Source organism: Xiphophorus couchianus, chromosome 6 (genome assembly GCF_001444195.1).
Source record: "Xiphophorus couchianus chromosome 6, X_couchianus-1.0, whole genome shotgun sequence".
Taxonomy (NCBI): Eukaryota; Metazoa; Chordata; class Actinopteri; order Cyprinodontiformes; family Poeciliidae; genus Xiphophorus; species Xiphophorus couchianus.
Window position 1 is genome coordinate 21,980,534 of NC_040233.1, and position 25,492 is coordinate 22,006,025.

The 25,492-nt window shown below is 39.1% G+C and overlaps 2 protein-coding genes across 12 annotated transcripts in view; both read left to right on the top strand.

Annotated features, from left to right (window-relative positions):
• Positions 1-7,406: 7,406 nt before the first annotated feature.
• On the top strand, positions 7,407-12,502 carry LOC114145957 (leucine-rich repeat-containing protein 30). The gene has a single exon (XM_028019653.1). The coding sequence runs from the start codon at positions 7,658-7,660 to the stop codon at positions 8,555-8,557; it is 900 nt and encodes a 299-aa protein (XP_027875454.1). The 5' UTR covers positions 7,407-7,657; the 3' UTR covers positions 8,558-12,502.
• Positions 12,503-19,080: 6,578 nt separating this feature from the next.
• Positions 19,081-25,492, top strand: part of LOC114146801 (protein tyrosine phosphatase receptor type M) — a 200,292-nt gene continuing 193,880 nt past the window's right edge. For 8 of the 11 annotated variants that reach the window (XM_028021173.1, XM_028021175.1, XM_028021176.1 and 5 more), the window contains exon 1: positions 19,082-19,473. In XM_028021173.1, the coding sequence (XP_027876974.1) occupies positions 19,401-19,473 (73 nt within the window). In that variant the 5' untranslated portion in view covers positions 19,082-19,400. Of the gene's footprint in view, positions 19,474-25,492 lie in introns of all 11 variants that reach the window. The other 3 variants (XM_028021177.1, XM_028021182.1, XM_028021174.1) reach the window with 2 other exon arrangements.

Below are 25,492 nucleotides of genomic sequence, written 5' to 3' on the forward strand. Positions count from 1 at the left end.
GAACATGCAGCTGGAGCTTGTGCCTCTGAACTGGGGGGTGGATGGCACCGACGCCAGCCCCTTTCAAGCTAGCTGTGAAAGCACCCCTGGCTCTGTTAGTATGCCAGCCTGAGCACCAGTCAGCCACATCCTCCAGCTGGGCCTGTGCCACCACTGGGCACCTGGACCCTCTCACAAACCTCATGAAACAGAATATATATTTAAGATCACGGCATGCAGCTCACAACATTGGGTCTATGGCTGCATGGTGTCTGCAGGGCGCGTGCACCTGTGTTTCATTCATCTTATGCAGACTTTCATCACTGTATTAGGCTTTTAGAAAACTTTTAAGAGACAGATTCACTCTTCAGGCTGTGCCTCAAACACTGGAGTGTGTCCAGAGTCACCCAGGCCTGAAAGACAGCCATTGTTATCCAACTCTCACAAGGTGTCATTGTAGGCATCCTGTGATTACCATATCAGCACCACATGAAACATTTATGGCTTGCTGGCAGTGATGCACTGGCAGGCATCCTAATTTTTCCAACAGGGCTTGTCAAGTTGCATTGTTTAAAGTTCTGGTGGCATGAGCAGAAAAAAAAACACTGGCCCTGAAATCTCTGAAAGCTCTGTCACTTCTAGTCTAAGCCTCAGCCTGGTATTATGAATTTCTCTGCAGCACCTGTAACACTCAACCAAGCAACATTTCATGTAGATTCACATTAAATTATTCATGACTGGAATCTCTCCATTGTTTTTTTTCTGCTGCAATTTACTTAGAATCAAAACAATAAAAAATACTGTCATCAATTGTAAAAAATCTTGCTTTAAAACAGTGACTGAAATCAGTCAGTTTCTGCTTCATAATGCCAGTTTCAGATGACTGATTATATTCTGGCCAAGTACCAACTGGTGCAGCTTTCCAGTATGTGATGATCTCGTGCCCCATGCTGTGTCGTATCACAAAAGACAGACCCCTGAATAAAATATCTTTAGGGTCAAATGGGACATCAAAATTTACTTTGCTTCTCCAAGTTTAGATCCATTTAACCCACTTTTTCCAAGACATCATGATATATGCTGAGGGAGGAAAGAGTGGGACACCGTGCAATTGTCCAACTGTTAAGTCGCTTATCAGCATACTGCAAAAAATGTCGAGTTTTTTAACAAACTGACAAATTAAACCGCCGTCTTACAGTGACAGTTTATCTCAAAGTTAGGAGTAAAACTGTACTGATTGTTCAATCGTTTCTGTGCGAGGCTCGGTGTTCTGTGGCAGTAAGCAGGTGAGACCCAGATTGGTTGCTTCGCGGTACTTCATCACCCTGCTTTGTTGTTGTCACAGCCACAATTGGTTTGTACTTCCCATCTGCTGCATCAGCAAAGTCACGACTGATTTGGTCACTTTGGAGCCCGGTTAGCTTTGCTCACTTCCATTCCAGCCATCGTTACAAATGGCGTCTTTACACGGCGGAGTTAACCCGGATAGCTCTGTCTCCTGGGTGCCTTTATTATCTATTCATCATGTTGTCCCAGTTTACTGTATCTGAGGGTGAATCTGGCTGTCTCAGTGCAGCTCTAACTACACATACCTGGCAGGCGGCCTGGGGCGGGGGATTAGAGGGATTATAAAATCCTCGGTGGAGGTGTTTCTCTCTGAGTTGATAAGAAGGTGAAAACATATTCTGAGAAGATGCAGTTTGTGTTTGTGCTCTTTTAACACTAACATGCCTTCAGACAGTGTTTACATATGTTAAAAATAGCTTTATTTCTATGCTGAACATTTGCACAAGTAGCCAGGGGCAACTTCGGTGTGTCCAATCTTGTGAAGAAAAGAGTATTGTAGACATTAAAATGAAATGTTCTTGGCCTCATATCCATCCCTCTGAGCAGGCTCGATGGACACTCCTCCCCGCTCATTTGCATTGCTGAGTAGATCCTTTGTGTCACCAGGAGGTTTGGAAAGAGCAGCGTTGCAGCCAATTTCCAGATGGCAATTCACATGTTTGACATGTCCTCAAATTCTGTCAAAAAAAAAAAAAGTGCTGCCTCTTCCCACTGATTCCATTAGCTATTTGGAGGGGGGGGGGATGCATGCATTTGCGCAAATGGAAAGTGTCCACCGGTGTGAATATTCACATCTGCACATGCTGAATAATAGACGATTACTAGCTCAGGTGCAGCCCTGTTTGCAGGCTTTTTCCCTTTGCACAGTGCTAATTTTATCTGAAAGGGCATGCTAAATGCAGAATTCTTGTTTCTCAGACCTGATCTTGTATTCTGTCTAAAGAGGTAACACATTCTTCTGTGAAAGCACTGGCGGCAGGGAATAATATGTCTCCCATATAGACTCAGGAGCCTGAGGTCTTGGCATCTGTTCCTAACATTTCAGCAGGATCCAGACACCTACAGCAGCTTCTCCAACAATGAGGCCATATATCATTTGTCACTGCCAGAATCCCCCAAAGTAATGAACGAGTAATAATGGCATATATGTTAAAGTGAATTCTCAAAAGGTAGCTCATCCAGAGTCATTATTGTGCCACATAAGCAGATGAGTTTCCTCAAATGAGATCATTTTTGTCACCCTGAGGACAGCGGGGTGTTACTCTTTTCAGGTTGAATAAGTCATCCTCATTTGGCGCTAATGGGGCTCCGTACTAAGGTGGTGCTTGTAAGAGGAACAGTGAATCCCATTTTCTTTTCATTTAAAGTGAAAGCTTTTCTTGCTCATTTGTTGTTATGCTCAAAGTAGAAATTTGATTCAAAAAGTCACGCATGGCAAGCATCACTTGTCACAATAACATAGTAGCATGTTACAGGGCGGGGTTATAGAAACTTTTTTTACAGCAAGCATTTCTGGAATCTTATGTATAGTCATGAAGTGAAAGGAAAATGATGCAGATATTTTACAAACATAAAAATCGAAAAGTATTGTAAAAGTACAAATTCTGCTGTTCTCTAAAGGCCTCAGGAGTTTTTTCTATAAAACATTAGTGAACAAACAACATCCTGAAGATCAAGAAAAACAGACAGATCAAAAGATAAAACTATGGAGACATTTAAAGGAGGGCTAAGCTATAAAACAATATCTCAAGCTTTGAATATCTCGCTGGGCACTGCAGCTGCAGTTTTATAAGGGCGTCATCCACGTGAGCCGACATGTTTGGCAAGAGAATTATTAATCAAAAAACCAATTAAAGTTTCCATTGGCAACTCTAGAGGAGCTGTAGAGATCCACAGTACACATGTGAGGGACAATGAGGAAGCTACTGCTGAAACAGACCCACTTTTCACCACTGGTTCACCAATGGACTGGTTTAGATCAAAGCATATTTATGCGTTTGAATGGCCCAGTTCAAGGCCTCTTCCCACTGAGGCCTGGGTGTAGGTCCAGACCTACACCCAATTTTAGATTCAGTGGCAAGATCTGAAAACACACATCCATAGAGATTCTCCATCCAAAATGACTGAGCTTGAAGATGAATTGGCAAAAATTACAACAAAGTTAGCATAGATCTTTTGCAAGGTATTGACATTATTGGTTGGAATGTACCACCATACAACAAACTTTCTGTAACCCACCAGTTTCCTTAATTCATAAATGTTTGCTATTTCTTGGTAATGCAATGCTGTTTAGACATAATGGGCATATTTATGAAGGCTCATTGCACGTTTGAGAGTATTTTGTCTGGACTTTGTGTTGTCTCGCTGGTGATGCATTTGCACATTGAAGGAAGGTGTGCTCCGACAGATACAGCTGAGGTGTTGCTTTTCTTGTAAAAAAGATGATAGCATGCTATGGCTCTCCCCAGCTGGATGAGAAATTTGCAGAGGCACACATATCTGTGTAACATCCACATAGCAGAACTCACCCAAACTACAGAGTCTGGGGTGAAAGCGCATTTCCGAGCACCGAGACCAGAAATCCAGTGCTCAGCGCATTTTTTACTACACACAGTATTTTGATGTTGAGATATTGACATTTTGAAAGAAAATCCCAGATGAGATTTGCTGCACAAGCAGGGCATCTGCTTGAGTGGTCAATGCACCTTAGCAGCTCTGATGTCCAATTCTGCACAGACACAGTCGAGCCTATCACTCATAAGTGCTGATGTTGCCTTGCTCACAGCAATGCCACAGAGTCCCCAGAGGTAAGTATCACTGCTAACTGTCATCCTTGTACTTTGATTACTGCGCTAGGGGGGAGAGTGATGACCGTGGCTGCTTCTAGTCCTGCTCAGACTCAGGAAGCCTTATGAGATCACATAGGAGACTTTCAGTCTTTTGGTTTGGTTTATCATTTTGATTAGAAAAGTTTTCTACAAGGAAACCCAACTGCTTGAGTCACTGAGTTTGAAGCAATCCCTCATCCTGAGCAAGGTTTTGGTGAGTGGTCCCAAAGGACCTTTGATGTGAGCCTGTCCAAGAAACGATATACAGCTCAGTGGTTAATCACAGGATCAACTGAACTTTCTATGGAAGAAAACAGAGTAAACAAAGTTACTGGCATCAGTACATCTTTCTAGTAGAGGGTGGCAGATACAAATTCCCTGGATCAGGCGTAACTTTTTTTGGAATAAAAGACCAAAAAGAAAATGAGGGAGAACAAAATGCGAAAGGCAACAAAAATGACAAATAAAAGGAGAATCCTTTCGGACCCAGCTAAGATGAAATCTCAAAATAGACAACATAAATCTCTGCCAAGAAATAGAGCGCTGAAAGTAAATGGTGATAAGAAACCGCAAGATTACAGACACATTGATTTTCTTTTTACAGGTATTTACGGTAATGCAAAAAATTATATCCATATAAACATCCTGCACCCAATATGCTTCTCTTAACACAAATTGAAAACTGAAAGGGTTCATTTGGGGTTGAGGTTGTTGAATCTTCCATAATACTTTGCATTCATTAACAACCATTAAAAAGCCTTGAAGCGTTTTGCCTAAAAACTTTTCCTCATCTCACAAACCTCAGATTGCCCTTGAACTACTTCCCCTCCACCAAACCTGACGGCTGATGTTCAGAGACATTTCTGAATGATTACCTAATAACACATTTTCACCTATATATAACCTCTGTCTGCCTTTGGGGCATGAATTATTTTGAATCTGAGTGTGCAAGGTGGCTGTTCTTAACAGAGCAAGCTTTAAGAAGTCAGAATGTTTCACTTTCATCGTCCCAATAATATGGAATGCATCTATGTGAATTGTCAGTTAAAGAAATAATAAATATGTATATCTTCAGCCCAAGCAAATACTGAAAACATATAATTATTTAAATTGTGTTTGAAATTTTGAAAAGAACACGAACAAATACCCCTGAGCAACAACTGCTGGGAAGTACTTAAGAAAAATGTCTTCAGGGACGGCGCATTAAGAAGTTTTTACCGCCGTGGTTGCTGGAGGGAAAGGCAAATTCAAAAATGTAAATGTGCTTCAGTGTACTATTTCATGTAAAGAGAGATACTTCCCTTTGGGGGCGATATAAGTGAGATTAAATAGCAGAATTAAGTAGCAGCAGAGTTACAGGAACATACTGGAATACTCTGTGTCCTTTTGCACTTGAGACAGAAGCAGCTCATACTGATGTATTATTATGACGGTGCTTAGAGCTGTTGCTGGTTTGACGTGTGAATAATGGTGAGAAGAACTAGACAATGATATTATGATGGATGTGTAAAATGTTGTGCATAACAAAATTCTTAAAGCAGCTGTAACTCAATTTATACCAACAAAGTAATATAAATACTGTTTTCCTTTAAATAAATTTGTCTCTTATTTTAAGCTTATACTTGCTTACTACTTTAGTTTGATCAAAATGTGAAGAAACAAATCCTTAACTTCCCATTTCTATGATTTTGAATGATGTGGAACAGAGGCACATTTCCTTTATTCACTCTTTAAATTAGAAAAGGAAAGATAATATATCACTTGAGATCTGTTTGGCTACAGTTGTCCATGTCTGCTTCAAATCAATCCATCCATTTTCTATATTGATGCCATGGGCTGATGCCTGTCTGAAGCCATCATTGGATTAAAAACATTGTAGACCGTCAATAGATTGCCACTGCCAGTCTATCACAGGGCAACACAGAGGCAGACTATCATATAAACATAAGCACACACACAACCTCAGACCTAAGGCTACCCTAGAGCAAATGAATATGAAAGGCATACTTTTGGTTCTGTGGGAGGAAGTCAGAGAACTGAGAGGATCCACTAATGCACAAAAAACATGCAAACCCCATTCAGAATGTCTCTGGCTGGGATTTAAACCTACGACCTTCCTGCTGCAAGGCAACAGGGCTAATAACTGTGGCAAGTTTTATACAACTGGAACTGTGACAAACCAGCCAGGACTGAGTTTATCTTGACACCGCAAAGAATGGTGAGGGAGGTAATCAATAAACAAACTCCATAGCTCACTGCTGCAGAACTTTGTTGCAATGACTTACCAGGGGTCTTAGGAAAAGAAATCTAGATATACAGTACAGACCAAAAGTTTGGACACACCTTCTCATTGAATTCAATTAGAAAGTGTGCCCAAACATTTGGTCTGTACTGTATATAAGAAAAATTTACAAAAAATGTGAAAATATGTGAACACAAAAAAACCCAGCCACTATATTGTACTATTGTGCAAGTTATAGGATAATGTTTTTTTTACTTTTGTCTCCCACACAAACGTAAACATTTGGAGTTAGAAAAACACGACTGAAACTTTAACTAAGCCAGGATCTTTGATTAAGCATGAGGCAGAGCTTTTCAGAACCTCTCTGGGTGGTTCTGGAATTAAAACAAATAATGGATAAGTATCTGTACTTGGTGCTAAATAAAGATCTGTGATGCTGTGAGTCAGTTCCCCATACAAAGCTCTTGTGAACCTTGTTCAAGTATATGATACTAATAACTCATGGTATCAGTAAATACGTACAAATCTGGTGGTGTCTGTATCTTTTAGTCCTTCAACAGGATAATGATTGAAAATATGTGGCCAAATTAATGGGAAAATTTTTCCAGGCACACAAACTCATCCTTATTCCTGGGTCACATCAGTCTTCAGAAATACCCAAGATCCTCTCTCCGTACAAAGCACTGCTATGTTGAAAAAAACTGGCTTTTAAACCGTATTAGCAGCAGGGGGGATTGCTTCTTCACTGAATAAATGCATTTAGCATAAGATTATGTAAAGATCATTTTTACATGTTTTTAAAAAGAGGGTGCAAGTAAAGGTGGAGGGTTCTACATGTGGCTATTTCTATGATCTGTAATAACATTATTAGCTGTAGCAGTGGCCTCAAATGACTGTGCTCACACATCTCATGCCTGCCTTTCGGTGGGTGGGGATCTAAAGGGCATGTGTGTGCTTGAAAAGTGACAGGGGCAGCTGGGGAATGGAATCCAGTAAGAAAGGATCTGGGACATGCAGATCACAGGGTCTGTAGTACAGCGCTCTGTCGCATCAGCTTGGTGCGGAAAAACTCAGCCAGGAATCAATGTGAGTGTTACGACCAACCAGGCGGTACAGTGAAACTGCTGCTGACAGCGTTCAAGAGCCCTGGAGATCAATCAGCAGCAATTGTCTTTAGCAGACCTCTCATTGCTTCAGGAGTTGGTGATTGAGTTAATTGCAGGCTGTTATAAGTGACGGAAACATTATCGCTACGAAGGTGATGGGTGGGAAGCAGTCTCGCAGCCTGTCCAACTCAGAGTTGAATGAGGTGAGTGTGGGCCAAAGGAGGAAGGGTACAATTAGAGACGAGCAGCCCAGTCTGTCCTGGGCAGCGGAGAGGATCCGTAAACAAACCAGCGTCCACTTTGGTTTCAGTACTCTGAGTTTAGCCATGCGGGGGTTGGATGAAACCCCCGCTGAGCTGTGGGAGCTCCAGGACCTTCAGAAACTCAACTTGTCCATGAACTGTCTGTGCTCCTTGCCTCCCGCTCTGGGCTCTCTGGATAATCTGGTGATTCTCAACTTATTGGGAAACAACCTGTCCAGCCTCCCCCCTGAGATCGGCCTGCTGAAGAAGCTTCGCGTGCTGTTCGCCTGTCGCAACCGCCTGAGTGAAGTCCCTGAGGAGCTGGGCTCCTGCACATGCCTGGAGGTGCTGAGCTTGGCCAACAACCAGATCTCCAGCCTCCCCAGCAGCTTGGCTGCCATGCATCATCTGACCAAACTCAACCTCAGTCACAACCGCATTGTTCACATCCCCACCTGCGTCTACAGCATGAAAGGACTGGTCTTCCTGCACTTGGCCTGCAACCGCTTGGAGACCATAGCAGATCAGATTCAGGACCTGGTTAACTTGAAGATCCTGATCGTGGAGGGAAACAGCATACACACTCTTCCAAAGACTTTGTGTTTCTTGGATTCATTAGAGCTTCTGAATGTGGACTTTAACGAGCTGCAAAGTGTGCCTGATGAGATGTACCAGCTGAGCAGACTCAGGCGGTTAGCCTGCCACCCACTGGATAAAGGACTTCATATAATTCACAACCCGCTCCTCAAGCCTATCCATGAGGTGCTGCAAGGTGGACTCAGTGCCCTGTATAACTACCTCAAGCCTACTTAAACAATCACCACTGTTTGTGTGTGTATCTGTATGCTGTTTGATGATTCCTTGGCACCCTGATGGCCATGCACCATTTGACCAAACTCTCTCTGATGTTTCTACAGCAATGGTCTCAAACGCCAGTCCTCAAGAGCATGTGTCCTGCAACTTTTAGATGTGTCTCTGCTTCAAAACACCTGGGTCCAATGTTAGCTCATTAGCAGAACTCAGTGGAGGCTAGTGAAGCAGTTTAGTCATTTTATTCAAGCATGTAGGACATTTATGCAGGACTCTGGCCCTCAAGGATTGCCGTTAGGTCTAGAGCATGATAGGCCTGGTCTTCTTTCACTTGGAAGCAGTGGCTTCCAAATGATTGCAACCCATTGCTAACCAGATTCAGGGCCTGGTTAATCTGAACATTCTGATTGTAGAGAGGAATATTACATGCACACATAAAGATTCTGTGTTTCTTGGAGTGTTCAGGGCTCCGTAATTCAACAACTGAGCAGACTCAATGAGCTGGCATGCCTTCTAATGAATATTTGTCATTAACCATATTGGATTTCATATTATTTAGAACTAGTGGTGGTTTTTAATAAGGAGGATATGGCTCTCCACCCAGGGTGGCATGGCCTGAGGATCCCCATTAGCTCTTAAATAAATGACATTTCTAGTTAATGAGGTTCAGGACACTCTGGTACTTTGACCAGTGCAAACATGGCAAGAAAATATAGCTGATAAATGATGCTACTGTTGGTGTCTGAGCTGGAGCTTCCAGGTTGATCCTAATTTTAAGTGGTATACCACAGTTTTTGTTTTGTTTTTTAAATTAGGGCTGGAAAAAGTAGTCCTTCTGAATTTGAAATAGTTTTTGTGAAGTACAAGACTAATATTGAACACATAAATATATTTCTGATAAATTGAATATGAGAGAAGGATTTGGTGGTACAAAAATATTGGGATGGATTTATGAAAGAGTTCACCACTGTAATATAACTCTTCTCTTAAGCTTGTCCAGGAGGCAGTGCAAGGTTAAATAAGTGCTCTCTGCAGTTACTTTAAGCCCAAATGAGGAACTGTTACCATGTGCTTTCAAGTTTGTGTATTCAAAGCATGATTATTATGTTATAAGTCTAATATTGTTTAAAATTGTCCACTTTACCGCTATGACTCTGTAAAGATATACTAAATTTTGCTTGAATAGCATTATAGTTCTTTGAATTTGCAAATCCAGTTTTGTTATGTAATGGGGTCGAGATAAGTTGTTCAGCTGGTGTTAAAAATTCACAAGTCTACATTTGGGTGCTGATTGCTCATCGGCTGATCCTGGTGTTGCAGTGTGAGTCTGACAGGGGTAAGTTTAACTACAGAGCAACTCTCCTCATTGTATTCAGGTCACATGGATCAGGTGTGTAAAGTCAGTGGAAAGAACAGCAGAGCAGGACTGGGGGTGTTGAAGATTCCTCAACAGATTAAAAGGAAACACACACACACAACATGGAGACGATTAAATATTGTTCCATTCATCAGATCAAAGCATCAGCGGGTGATCCGTGTTGCAACACCAATAAAGATGGGAATAAAACATTTTCCAAACGCAGTAAAGGTAAATTAAGGTTCATAAAAGTTTAATTAAGCTAAATTAATATGCTTTTGATGTTTGTTTGAATTATATTGCCAGTTTGGACAGGAAACATCAACACAGGAGTTGAGTTAAACGTTTGAAAAATACATTCAGCTCTGAATATAAACTTTATGGTCATTTCTGTTAAGCATTAAGCTGCATTAGTTATGTTATAAGCAGGTTATGTGTTTGTTAAAGAGGAAATCTACTGCAAAATTTTCTAAAACTGAATGTCCACTGCAATGTTTCTAAGGTTTAGGAAAAGCAACTTTTTTTTCTTCAAAAACAACTCAATTTCTATGCAACTAAAGTACATTTTTACATATTCAGACTTTGCTACTGGTCAAATCAAATTGCCCATTCTGAAAAAGCCCAACCAAAAACAACAGGTGCAGTGTTCATATTCCAAAAAGTGTGACTTGTTTTATGCTGCAATGCACATCTAATCACTGAAAATATGAAGGATTTTACTCTTGTGAAAACAGTCTTTTCCTAAAAAGTATTAGTAGCATAATAAAAAGAAAATTAAACATACTTTGACATAATATAAAGCTTATTACGAGTTGAAGAAGTAGTTTTTAGTTGTTTTTTTTCTTTGAGTTATCTCAGTCTAAAGACAAAATTAGTTATACTTGCTCAGTAGTGGTATGAAAATATGTGCATTTTCCCCCCAAAATCCCCTTTTCTGATTTAACTATGTGTTTGCAAAAAGAAGTAAAGGTTTTAGATTATAAAATAATCTTTTGAAGAATTTCAGTTCAGTGTCAAATTATAGTAGTTAAGCCCCACGATGACAGAAATCCACTTTGGAAGTGGCTCCTCTCTGACTTAGCATTAGATTGAAAGTTTAGACATCAAACTTAATGTCTGAGGTTCAAACTTGTCAATTCAACTTCAAAATCTTGAGTAACAGTGTTATGTTCATGTGCCTCTGTTATGATATGTCTATGGGTGATATTAAATTAGTAATTTTAGTGGAAATAAATGAATTTTTAAATTAAATTTTCCAAAAGAATTTTACAGAAAGTATGTTCTTTGTTTGATATGTTTAGAAACTTGAATTTCTCAGTGTTGGTAAAGTTCATATGAAACATCCATGTATTTAAAAATGTTAGATAAACCAACATCGGTCGCAGGTTGCCATATTTGTTGACACATGTTAACCTAAATGACCTTAAATACTAAATTCTGCCTTATTATTCTAAAATGAAATACAGTAAAATCAATCAATGAAGTGGTTAAAGATTATTGAATCTAGCTGAAATCAACAAAATCCTGATAATCAGCAACCTACTGCTGTACTTTTCTATACATTGTCAGAACATGGATTGTATATTGTAGTAATCTGGTTGTACAGTGTGTTTTCAGCATTAAAAATAGCACAAATACTTCTCGTTTGGAAATATTTGAATCTAAAAATGTTGACCTGTTAAAAATGTGCTATTAAAATTTTTTTTAATTTAATTTCATTAATGATTATGGGAATGCAAGAGTGTGAATTCAGTTTCATTAGGTAAAGCAGCTGTTTTGATTTAATGAGTAAGAAAAAGTGTCCTATTTTTAGTAGTAATCAGCAGTATCTGTTGCAGCTCAGCCATTTTATCTGTGATCGAGATTTACAAGCTTATGTTTCTACAACCAGTCCTAAAACTACATGTCTAATTTTACTTCAAGTGAGACCGAGGAACGGCAGAAAAGCGACCTCTCTTGGTAAATTATTGTTACTGCATCACAGTGCCGCTCACATTCACGCACACACACAGTCTATGCATTCATGATAGATGACGCCCTCTTGAATAAGTCTTTGTCCCAGATAGTCCCAGATAGTGATCATGGGATATGCTGTCAAAGAAAGCACATATAGAAGTGTTGCATCGGCATGAGCCAAATGACCTGATTTCAGGTTCTGTGTGGGGCTCTCAAGGGAACCTGGAAAGAAACGTTTGATAAACATATATTCCAAGAAATAATATGTATATATAAACATGACTATGGCTATAAAAACTTAATCTCCAGATATTTATATGCATATTTTGTGTTAAGGCTCATTGTTAGCCATAAATAAGTCACCCAGTTAGAAATGATAAAATGTAGCACTTATATTTTTGAAAATAAACAATAAATAATGGCAGGAAAAAAATATGGGAATGTGGAAAAAAATACATAAATAAAAGCAGAGATAATGCATTTGTGCAGAAAAATATTTAAAATCAAACAAAGATGTAATATTGTATGTTGCAAAGTTTCTAACGCTTGAAAATGTTTGTATTAAATTACGTTGTGAATACAAACTACAAGGCATTGTATTATGATTTGTTGTAATAAATGAATACACAGTTGTGCATACTTGTGAAGTTGAAGATACATAATACATTTTCTATGTTTGGTACAAATGAACATAAATAATATTATTTTACGACTGATATAATAATACAATCTGAAAAGTGTGGCATGCATTTATATTTAAGCAATTTGACTCAATTTGCTACATTTACAGCTTCACTTTTTTTTCGGGATGAACACTGGTTTTCAATATCCATCTTCTTTGAATATTATATGGAGAGGGTCTGTGAACAGAAATTTTCAAGAAATACCATTCATTCTCAGTTGGATATACACATTAATATAATTTCAAAAAACATTCTATTGCAGATTTGTTTGTATGTTTAAGGTTGTTCCTGGAAGGTAAACCTCCAACCCACTGACAGGTCTTTTGCCATCTCAATTTTTTTCCATAGTTGTGCTGCATTTACTTCCTTACATAGTCCCCTTAACTTTCCTGCGGAGGAGAAACGTGCCCCCACATCATGATGCTGCCACTACCATGTTTTGCTGTGGGTTTGTCTCGTAGGTTTGCAGTTATGGCATACACTGTCACTTTCAGATTGTGAAATGAACAGAACTCTGTGAGAGATGACCAAAGCTTTAGATATTGTTTTATAACCTAACAAAGTTTTCCTCCTGATCTGTCTCTGGTGTGTTCTTGGTTTTCATGATGCTCTTTGTTCAGAAATCTGTTCACACAAACCTCTGAGGCCTTCACAGCAAAGCTGGACTATAATTAAGGTTTACGCTCAGTTTACTGAATTTCATTAAAAGGTATCAAAGTAAAGAGGGGTGGATGGAACTGCATGCCAAACTATTCAGATTTCTATTTGAACAGGTTTTAAAAGGCTTTTATCAGTTCCCTTCCTCTTGGCCATCATTGCATAGCATCTCAATAAAATACATTAAAGCAAATATAAAAATAGTGAAAAGTCTTAATTTTAGGTTTAGATTTATTTATAAGTGAATAATTTGTGATGGAATATGGAAACAGAATAATACTTTTCTGAGAAATTATCGCTGTAAATGAGAGAAAATACAGAAATGTTACTTATTTTTACAAACACATTAGCTAATTTACTGCACTATGCAGCTTTGCTCCTCTTCCCTTTCCAAATCCTAGCTACTACTAGTCATAACAATTTTCCCTTTTGAGATTAACTCCCTTTTAAATCCACTTCCTGGATCAACTTATGGAAAGACTCTCTTGTGCATTTTCTAATAAAGTACACAACACACCATGTCAGGAAAGTAATGCGCTCCTTTACAGTTTACCCGTCTGCCTGTGGGCATTAAAGCTTGTGAACTTGGTGGTCAGCTGGGATCAACAATGGGCTTTATCGGATTTACTGATCCTATTTAATAGTTACGCGCTTCACCAATTCCATTTATAGTAGGACACTGTTTAATTTCTAAGAGAGTAGCGAGCGCCGACTGGTTCCTGTGCAGTTCATTCAAAGCTATTTTGTATTCTTAATCCAAAGCTTAGAAAACAGTTTAGCCCTGGTGGCAGCCAGTGATTTCTTAAAATGAGGGACAGCTAATCAATCTCATTTTGAGCCTTTGACAATCAAGGCAGGGGATAATCACAATGGAATTAAACGGCAAAACCCCTGCTGTTAGGCAGCCACATGAGAAGAGACTTAATAAGTTTTTTCTTTGGAGTGCAGATAAATTTCTGACTTATTCAGTCACACTGACGCTCCTTACACCGGGTGAGAGGGTTTCTTATTGACAAAGAGTCAGACTCCCAGTTATATCAATTACAATTTGTTATTTAGTTAATCATTTTCGTAACAAACTAATGGAAACAGTCGCCACAGGAAGAAACATGAAGGAGTAAAAAGTAATTTGCTGCAGACTAACAGGCTCCTCCACTGTTGGTGGTTACTGTTGCAGCATGAAACAAAGTTCAGACATTTGTGTTTGCAGACTGCCGTTATGACAAATGTAATTTGGCAAACATGTTATGCTAAGTTTTTTATTTTTGAAAGAAGCTTTTCAGGATTCCAGTTCTGTTTTTCATATCACATACACGTGTTTAAGCCATTAGTACTTTTTCTTTTCAATATGATAAGACCATTGAAAAGCCTATAGAAATATTTCTCTAGACTGTTACCACGACAACACCTGGGAAGAAAGGCCGGTCCCATTAAAGTACAGTATATAAAGGAATGAAATGAGACTTAAGATTTTCCATAGCACCATAGATCATAGAAAAAGATGAAAGGGAGATACATATGGTGAATCAGAAAGTAATTTTTCACATTATGTCACCTTACCACTACAAACTTCATTTTCTTAGAGTGGATATTTTATATCCATGGACCTACTGAGTCAGTTCTCTGCAGAACCATCTTTGGCTCATATGTAGAGCTGCAGGTATTTTGGTGATATTTTTCTTCCAACATTCCATATTTAGATAATAAAATCTTTGCAAAGAGTTATTTGTAAAGAGCTTAAGCTCAGTCAAGTTGGAGTGACAGGACCATCATCTGTCATGTCTTCTCCTAGATTTTAAGCTTGGACTGTGAATATACCTAGACCTAATCTATTCAGAGCTGTACATTTGTAGTTTTAGTCTTGTTAGCAAGCAAATTATTTTGCAGTTCTGAAAAGGTCTTTTGAGCTTCTTCTCATAAACTACAACCTACTTCTTTGTCATGAAAAAAGCATCTTCAAAACTGATGATGGTGTGTCATAGTAGTGTAAAGTGGTTGTTTTCTGCTATATATTGTGAGTCACATGTTGGCTACGAAGCAAATGTTGGTCTCATTTTAACCTGAGTACCTTGCTCCACATGTTTGTTTGTTTTTTTCAAACTTTAGACAAGACTTCTTATGGCTTTGTTTAATCAACACTTAAAATGTTAAAGTCACTTTTAATAAAGGCCAGATTTTTGGAGCTCATGACAAATAGTTATCCTGCCAACCGATTCTTCCTTCTGAGTTGTAGAACGATGCAGCTCCTCCAGAGTTACCCTGTGGCTCTCAACTGTTTCTCTGACTAATGCTCACCTTGTCTGGCCTGTCAGTTAATAGTGAAGGCAATGAACTGGTAGGTTTTCATGTGTGCTGTACTCTATCCACTTTCAGATGTTCAAGCACTGAACAAAACTCAATGAGAAGTTCAGCGCTTGACATGATGATGCCTGCTGTTTACTAATGTTCTCTAACAAACTTCTGAGGCCTTTACAGAACTGATGCACTACACTTGGACTATATTTGCTCATCAAGCTGACCTAACCCTGATTAGTAAAAGGATAGTTATTAGTTGCACTGGGTCGTATTTAGGGGGTATCAGAGTAGAGGAGAAATGGATGTATATGACTCACTTTCCAGATTTTTTTTAAACCATGTATTTCTATTTTGCAATTAAGCACTACTTTGTTAGTGAGTGCATGACTTAGAACCACAATAAAATACATCAATTTTGGGACTGACAAAATAGCTTAAGAGGTATAGTCACTATTACATAAAGGTAAAGTAAGCTAAAATGTATATTTTTGTATAAAACAAACTTGTCCAAATGATCTAAGCATTGACAAGAAGACAGCGGTGGTAGTGAGCAGAAACAGCTCCAAGACCCACTGTTTTTTTTGTTAGTAATAAATAACAGATTTGAGACCTGGTGTTGACATCGGATGGTCTGTCACTTCTATGGTGTTGTATCAGACAGCCACTGGAGTGAAGCAGGATATATTTGTTCAACATGACTTCAAATTGTGTTCATGGTCAACCGCTGAAACACAGCCTTCAATTTTGAGCTCACAAACACACCGATGATTCTCTCCCTCTATAAGCTGACGACACACACAAACACCGACGCTATCCGCTCATTCCAACCAATCCCTGAAGTTCATACTCTCACCAACTCCCATGACAGCTCTGCTCGGTCTGGATTTCATGCATTCCTTGAAACAGAACCGCTGCTGCCAAGACAATACCTACACACCACAGTGAGGCGTTTCTTTGAAATGCCTCAGCCATTGTTTGTGTCCTCATGGTGGAAAACAGCGACAAGAGCCATATATCCTTGACAAGAGGAGGTCATTTTGGGACTAAATGATGACCTATGTCAATCTTCTTGAATTTTAATTAGCCATAAAAACTGCTGGTCGACGAGAAATTGCCGGGTATGTTTATGCATGCAAAAACAATAAGGGAATGTGACATTGTTTGACTTTGTCACTAGTTGCCTCTCCTTCCCGCTGCACAGACAAATAACCTAATGTTATTTGCACTTGCTATTTTAAATAAGACTAATTTGGAGTTACATAATGTCCATAAAAGCTTTGAAATCTCTGCTATAATGAGGCAACCTTGTTTTTTTTTATTTTTTCCAGGCCAATTAATGAAGTTCTTTTGAATGTCAGCCGGCATTTCCCTTTAATGGGATCAATGCATGAATTTGATCAAAAAGGACACACAAGGTGAACTGGGATTAAAAATCCATCTGCCAAACATTATAAAGCTACTTGTATAAAACTGGGACAGGAACATGTCTAGTTAGGAAAGAAAATTGAATTTTATTGCTAGCCAAAAATAGCATATGAAAAAAAAGTATTAGAATATAATAACTACAATAATCCGTGGGTATTATTTATGAACTGTGTTTTAAATTATGATTTCTGACATAGTTTAGCTATTATGCAACAAACAGCAAAAAAAGTCTCAATGAGAAATGCAAAAATAAATGTTCTATTGGACTAATGTGTGTACATTACAGAAAATCGTCTTGTTGTCATAACATCTTAAAATAGGGTTACATTAAGATAAATTCCAGAAGCAGAGAGAAAAAAACAAACTAATAAAAATTAACAATTTTGTAGTTTTTACCATCAACTATTCAGAGATTAAATAACTGTCATATATACTGTACATTATTTTGATATAAAGTCACGTCTCCTCTCTTCACAACAATTTTTCAGTCATTGAAAATCATGTGGATTTATTACATTATAGCTTCCAGACCCCAGTAAAGATTTTGATTGCAACATCAAGTTTTGGTTGTTTTCTTTTGCATTTGTGCTGTGTCTGTGGTAACTGAATTGTTGCATGATCCAGTATCTGCTCAAGTACAAATAACCAACCCTCCTCCTCTGGGCCTCATAACCTTGAGAAGAGGTGTACAATTTCAGTCCTAAATGGGTCTGAGGATGAATCTTTGCTCCAATACAAATTGTTTTGGGGTTTTTTTTCTAGACTGTTTAGAGGTGGCAAGAGCCTGCTATTACAACCACTGACCTCTAGGGACTCAATGAAAGAGAGCTCTGTCTCATTTGCTTCAGTTCTGTCTGTCTCCACTGCCACAGCTGATATATGCTGCAGCTTGTCACTAAAAGCAAAAGTTCTGCCGTCATAAAGTATACAGTTGGGACACTAGTTTTTTTTACTTCCTCTTACAGGTACGTTTGTGGGTGTTTTCTAGCTAGAAGTTGGTTCTGACCATGGAGATTCTGACAATTTTGTTTCAGTGTTTGTTTTCTCTTGTCACTTTTGATTTAGGTATTTTTGCCTTAATTCAAAGGCAAAGGTGAAAAGGAAACAGCTTATCAGCTCCTCTGGACCTGCTGTCCTTCACATTTTAGATGATTCAAATGATTTCACTACTTACCTGCCGTCCAGTGCAGCAAAAGGCTGCTAATCACCCAGATATGTAATTCAGGTGTGTGGAGGCCGTGAAGCGCATAAAAAGGCAGGCCAGCAGGGTCCTGTGGAGCAGGATTAAAAACATTTGCACTAAACCATTTTCTTTGTAGACATTTTAGACATGAGTAAGTAACCTTCACTTGGAAATCTTTCCAAACATACAGCTTTAAAGTTTTCATGTAGTGCTTTGGTTTTCCTTATTCAGTCCAAATGTATGCTTGAAGTATTGCTGCGTTCCGTTTACCTTAGGAGTCGGAAATGGAGCTGGGTTTGACGTCACACCTGAAGGAACAGCGTTCCATTTAGCATGACCAAGTTTTTAATTTAGGTGTGTTTGACTATCATTGTCATCCGTCCGGTAGGGGGCGGTGAATGCATCTTATGTTTTTGTTTTTTTAAGTAAAAAAAAAAAAAGATAATACAAAAGAAAAAGAACAGTTGGGTGCTTTGAAGCTAGGATGCACATAAAAGTTGCAGAACGATGGCGCTCAAAGGGTGGAAATGATCACTCCTGCCTTATGAGGATGAGAGCCCAGTTCTAATGCAGCGGAGCTTCACAATAAGGCTAATGCTAAGGTGAGAATTAAAAAGATAACCCCACAAATCTTGACATTTTTCATCTTAAAATTTATAACTATAAGTTTGAAGGTAACCAAATATCACTTGCAGTTAAACTCGCCACCTCTTTGCTCGTAATGCAATACCGCTGACAATATTCTAGAAGTAAATGCCAAGATGATGGAATGGCATATTTATTTTTATCCAGAATGGACTGGGGTCATGTAAAGTTTATGCACCTAAAATACTGAAGAAAAGATAATGATATGCTTGCATAAACTTAAATTGTTGCAGATGTTTTTCCTGATCAGCATCAATTGGGAGCCCCAGTGAAGCAGGAGGAGTGGACACCTCAGCGCGTCCCTCTCCCTCCCAGTCGGGACTCAGACGCTCCCTCTACCGGCCAGACGGCGCGCAGACAGCCGCGGCTCCTCTCTCGGAGCTGAACACCGGACCCACTCAATCCAGGCGTAATTCAGGAATCAGGACCCACTCACACATTCCTCCTCCAAAGAGTGCAAAGACGCAGCCGTGTCCGCTACAGTCCTCCCCCCTACCCCCTTACTCCCTCACCGCAGGACAGGGGACAAAGGACCGAGGAGCCACTTTAGATTTTTACACAGCTAAAGTACAGTTTTAGTTAGGAAAAGAAGAGTTTCCAGTTAACCCCTCGGCTGGGGGTTAACGCTACCACGGCGCTGCCGACATGGATAAAGTTATCAATTGGTTGTTTGCAGCGATGAGCCTCCTGTTGTCCGTCCAAGGGGAAGTTTTTAAAGGTAAGGATGATCACCCTAAGATGTTTGCAGGTAGCGATCTCCTTTAACGCCACGGTGGCACGGGTTAGAGATGCACTTCAGTTGAGTTTAAGCACTTCTCTTTGATGCTTTAGTCATTGTTCCGGTGTAAAAATCCTTCAAGTAACGCACTAACGTTTCATTTTGTATTCCAGCGTGGAGCCGGTTGTGTTGTTTTCCCTCTCGCATTTCGGGGGAATGTCACATTTGAACTCCTGCTTTCAGCTGCGGAGTTTGTTCTCATCTTTGCGGTCCCACGGCGCGCGCAGCGGACAGGTGCGCTCCGCGTGGGCGACTCCGCTGCCGTTTTACCGCCGCTGTTTGCGCGACAAGTTTACAGTAGACTGAAGGGACTGTTTGCGCCTAACTTTATCTTGATCTGTCTAATGTGATTAACCTCAAGGGATTCACGCAGCAAACGAGCCGCCGGTGCGCTTCTGGTTCAGCTTAAAGCAGAACCTTCTGTCATTTTTCATTAGTGCATTTCAGACATAAAGTGCCCCTGTAGTAATGCATTACACTGAATTTAAAGCGCGGTTGGTGGGTTTAAATAGCATAGTTGATATTTATTGGAATCTGTGAGAAAACCACTCCAAGTTTGCGTCTCTTTCTTTTTAAGTTTCAATGCAAAAACAATTCAGTTTTTCCAAATACAACATAACATACGGTGTATTTTTATTTTTTTTTTTTTTTAATTATCACCAAGTTTCAGTTAATCTCTTAATTCTCCCGTTTCTGTCATCTTTACCCAATGGGACTTCCAGAATAAAATGAACGACCAGATTGGGAGGTGGGGTGTTGGCGCAACAAAACAAAAAGCAGAGGGGAAAAATAGTTGAATTAATTACTCATCATACATTACAAAAGAGGTTAATAAGAAGTGGAGACATGACGTTTTCAATGAAAAACATGTATATCACTGTAGTTTGGTGCCCAAGCTGTTCTTAGCTGTAGTTAATTTGTCATCTGATCAGTTTGATCAGAAGTTTATCAGGACTCTTGATGGTGTTTGCATTGCCACTTTCTCCTAACTTTTGATTAAACTTGTGATTTGGCCGGTTTTATTGTAAACTTAACGCAAATAAGTTAGATCCAAAGGTTCATTTGTAAAAAGAGTGAAGATTTTTGACCAGATTGTTATTTACTAACATTCTTGTAATAATACTGTTAAATATAGTGACTGTATTTCTCTAAATGCATGTTTACAATTCCCTAAATGGGGTCATTTCACATAATCTATGTGGCGGGAGAAAAAAAAGGAACATTAACCCATATTATCCAATCAATAAATGGATAAAACATGTCCAGACTGAGGCTGATCCCTGCAACCAGGAGACATAACTTCAAATTCACCCTAACAAATGACGCTGGCTGTTCGTATTTCTGAATGTCTTTCATTGTTTGTTTGTTTTTTGGAGGTTTTTTCCGGGTTGAACTTGTGATGTGTGGTTTGGCTTATTAGCAGGATGCTGTGTAGATTCAGCAGAAAGCCGATGCATTTCATCAGGAGCCTGTTGGGGGCAGCATGCTACACTCATAATATTATACTCAGATGATGAAGGCAAAGCACTCATAGAGGCAGAGTTCAGATTGACTCTGGAAACAGATTGTGGCAGTGTGGTGCAAACTAAAATACTGATAAATATTTTCTATTCAAGAGATAAGTTGTCACACAATCAGCTCTGGAAAATGTTTAGGATAAACACACAGCTTACATCAACTGTTTCCAACACCTCAGGTCAATTTTAGTGACTGAGAACTCTCTTGCCCCGAAGCTCAGAGTATTCCCAGTCCATTTTTTGCGTGGGGTTTATCAGTCTTGCCCGCTGGCAGCCTCGGGAACTGGAGATTTATTGGGAGCTGGCTGCTCGGCAGTGGCTCCCAGTGGTGCCAAAGCCATCGATAAATGTGCTCTTAATTGCACAATATGTGTGTATGTGTGTGTGTAAATATGTAAACCAGGATGAAATCAATTCGGACGTATTTCGCTCTCTCCGGGTAGGTGACGGATTAGCCACACACGGATGGAGAGGTGGAGGCTAAGCGTGCAGCAGCGGGGGCGTTTGTTATGGAGAGCATGCGATAACGGCTCAAGTGATAATTAGATCACGGAGGTAACCAGAGCTCCTGCGCACAGTACCAGGAGCTTGTGGCTGTGCACGCCTCAAGTCGATCACAGACAACAGTCCTTTTGGAAAAGTCTTTTAATTTACTGGTGAGGAGTGAAACCATGACACTCCATCAGTCTAATCTCCTGTCGTGTCACCTTGCTGATCTGTCTGCATTCGGTTTGGGCCAGTATGAGAGACCAAAGTGGGAAAAAAAAATCTTTTTTTTTTTTGTATTTACACAAATAGAGAAATGCAAGTATTGTTTATTCTGCTGCTAAAGACATTGGTAATTACAGTTATCAATCCTTGTTCATAAAGTAAAACAACACTGTGCACTGCTGATTAGCTGGCAGAAAGAAGGCTACTAAATTTTTTCATCAGAGAATATTTTCTTTTTGGAAAACACAGATAATTATGGTGTTAATACTAAAATAGCTATCTATTGTTGGTAAGTTGTGAGTGGTGTCTGTTGAGCAACCAACTTCAGATGCTATCAAGGCAGATGTCCAGGGTAAAAAAAACTGCTAATATTATTTTCAACCCTTTTAACCATTTCACCTTGCAGTAAGAAGATATTGTTGCAGATAACTTCATGTTTCTTCATAGAATAAAATGTGCTCTGTCTGTGTTTAATCTTGTCACAAAGCCACAATGATCCACTGTAACTACTGTATATCTGCTATTCGATTGTATTGTTGGAGATACAGCAAATACACAAATTATTTTTTGTACAACATAGAAAGTAGTCATGGATCAGTCATCCTGTGTGTCTTTTCAAATCCTCGCTTTGCCATACGGGATAGCAGCTCATACTGGTTTTGTTAAAAGGAAATCTTTCCCTTCTACTGCTGCCACATGCATGTCTGGTACAAGGAACGTCTGCAAAGTCAATGAAATGAAGTCATCAGTTCATGAGTTGAAACACTTATCGTATGGCATAGTAAACTGAACTTGACTGCATTACATTATTAGTGGAATTAAGATGGTGTGTATTTACAGTAACTGAATTTAATTCTGTAGTTTTTTTAATTAAATTAAATCAGTTGGACCTTGTTGAGGGCCTTGAGAAGATAATTGTGTATTTATGATATGTAAGTAAACTATTTTGAATTTTGTTATCCTTGTGTTACTCTATAAGGTGATGAACAACAATAGAAGTATAATGTTCAGCTCAATAAGTGCTAATGTGGGCAAATTTATACAACTCTGTCAATCAAAATAACCCAGTTGGGCTAATGTACCTGTAGCACAATTGGAAAAATCTGCAAACGGCATTAGCAGCAGGAACAATAATGTCAGTTTTTCACATAAAGCAGTTATTTATTTTTCTTTTACATTTGTGTGTAAATAACCACTGCCAAAATGGCGATACAGTGGATAGAGTTCTCATTAAAATCACTTTAAACTAAGATTGGTGTGTTAAAAAATGTTTTGCGGTTTCTAAACCTCGACATCAGTAACCAGCCCATGGATCATCTGCTTTTCTGTTCTCCCATGTTTTCTTTTAACCTCTCCTCTCCCATTATCCTGCTCAGAAAGTTCAGAAACAAAGTATAAAAAGCATCATTAAAAAAATCTTATTGTGCATGGCTAGTGTGCTTGTTTTCTACATTATAAAGGCAGCTTTTTCTTTCTTTTTTTTTTCCCAGCAGCCCTGGTCTTTGATATCTATACTTCCTCTTTTGACCGAGCACATTAAATTCCAGGGAGCTGCACACTTTATGTTTACCACCTTCTCCAGCTAGCCATAAAACCTGCCTTGTTTTCTGATAGGGGCGAGCCGTGCGTTGAGAGTAATGCCCAAGCTGGAAGAGTAGAAGAGCTGCAGTTTGTCACCGTAGAGTGACTGCCGCTGATAGCGTCCTGCTTGACCGATCCTGATTGTCATCCACGCTGTGACTAAGGAAGTAAAACAACACTTTGGCTGCTTGAGAAGATAAACAGCACTTCATTTGAAGTCTGGCAATAATTTAGATAGTTTTTCATTTGTGATTTTTTTTTTATATATATATCTTTGTTCTTTCTCTCTCCCAGCTGACTCATATTTAATAGAGACTTTCTTCCGAAAGGTGTCCTAAAAGGTGGCAGCTTCCTTTGTGTGAGCCACTGGAGAATGAAATTAAATATGCATGTGAATTTTTTTATTTTCCTTATATGATGGCTTCAACTGGTGTTTGAGGAGAGAGAGAGGGGGGGGAAGGAAACGCTGTGTGGTGATTGATGATAGCACAAAGCAGAAAGTGAGGTGTCTGCGTTCTTCTGTTACTTTGCTTTTCAGGCTCTTTTATTATGATGATAATGAATGCTGTGGAAACACGTGGATTTACTGAAGCCGTTCAAACACTGTACGCTCATGTGCGTATTTCCAGAAAAAGGTCTGCTGAGTTTGTCAGCTGAGCTGTCTTAAGACTGATTGTGGCTGGTAGACATGAAGAGAGGGGGAGCATGGGAGAGTTGTCAATTATGAGGCTAAACTTTGAAAACTTAATGTTACATTTTTGTTTTGGAAGCCTGGACATGGAGTATATGGAGACATTCTTATGTATTTCACTGTTTAACTTACAGGTTTGTGTCAAAAGAAAAACTGGATTTCTTTCATGACAACTAAAAACATGGTCTTTTATTATCCTTTTCTTTTTTGTTTTTCTTTCTTTAAAAATCTGTTTTTAAATTGTGATTTTATTCATGAAGAGGACAAACACTATCCAAATTAGCCAGGCCTTGTGTAAAAAGTAATTGCCCCCTAAACCTAACAACTGGTTGTCCCACCCAGCAACAATTGCCTTCAAGCTGGCAGCTAGTCTTTGATATTGCTCTGGAGAAATTTTAGCCTGCTCTTCTTTGAAGAAGTGTATTAATTTAGCCACATTGGAGTGTTTTCAACCATTTCATCCTGTTAAAGTCATGCAACAGCATCTCTATTGAATTTTAGTCCAGACTTTGACAAGGTTACTCAAACATATTTATTTTTAGCCATTCAGAGGTGGATTTGCTGGTATGCTTTGGATCATTCTCCTGCACTTGAGTTTAAGGTTAAAATCTGTGGCTTGGATATTTCAGAATTTTCTGTGAGAGAGCAAAGCTTATGCATATTTTTTTCTCTTTTTTTACATAACTGTATAGTATAGTAATTTTGTATCCATTGGACACGTGTTTACAAATTTCATAGAGAGCTGTGTTACAGAACAGCTACTGATACAGAAGCTGCAAAGGTAGCTTTACTCTGAGTAAAGCTACCTTTGGCTTTACTCAAAGCTAAAGGTAGCTTTGCAGCTGCGTCAGGAGTCTGCGTCATAAATCACACATGAGATTGTTATATTAGAATTCACTGCTTTAATCATCAAAACAAAGTATGTTATTCTGAAGAAAGGGCTCACAGTTTGACACATTATCCTGCCTCGTTAAAATGGAAAAAGGCGACCTCTGTTCTCCAGAAGTTGCCACAAGGGGTTCTAGGAAATGCAGGAAATCAGTTACAGACGGCAGAGAGGTCGTCGAAAAGAGTAAACAACACTTCATCATGCTGTAAAGCTGGAGTTGAATACAACATTGCAGGCCGATGAAGCACAGCAGTGAAGAAGTTAATAAAGGCACAGTTATGTTTTTTTGTTCTCAGACCCAAGTGGTGTGGCATCGAGTCCTCATTCCCAGGTTTTACACATAAGCCTTGATGTTGAGCACACCCCCGCCCACTTTGCCTTTAATTTGAAGTCATAAGGTTTAATGATTAAAATAAGAGATACACCAATCAATTAGTCAGAGATTAGAATCTACCGTTTTTACATTTGTTCCTTAAATGCATCATATTTATCTCATTTTTGGTTTATAAATGCATTAGTCAACATGTACTTTGATGCACTTTACTGAGTTTAATTTTACAAAAATCTGAT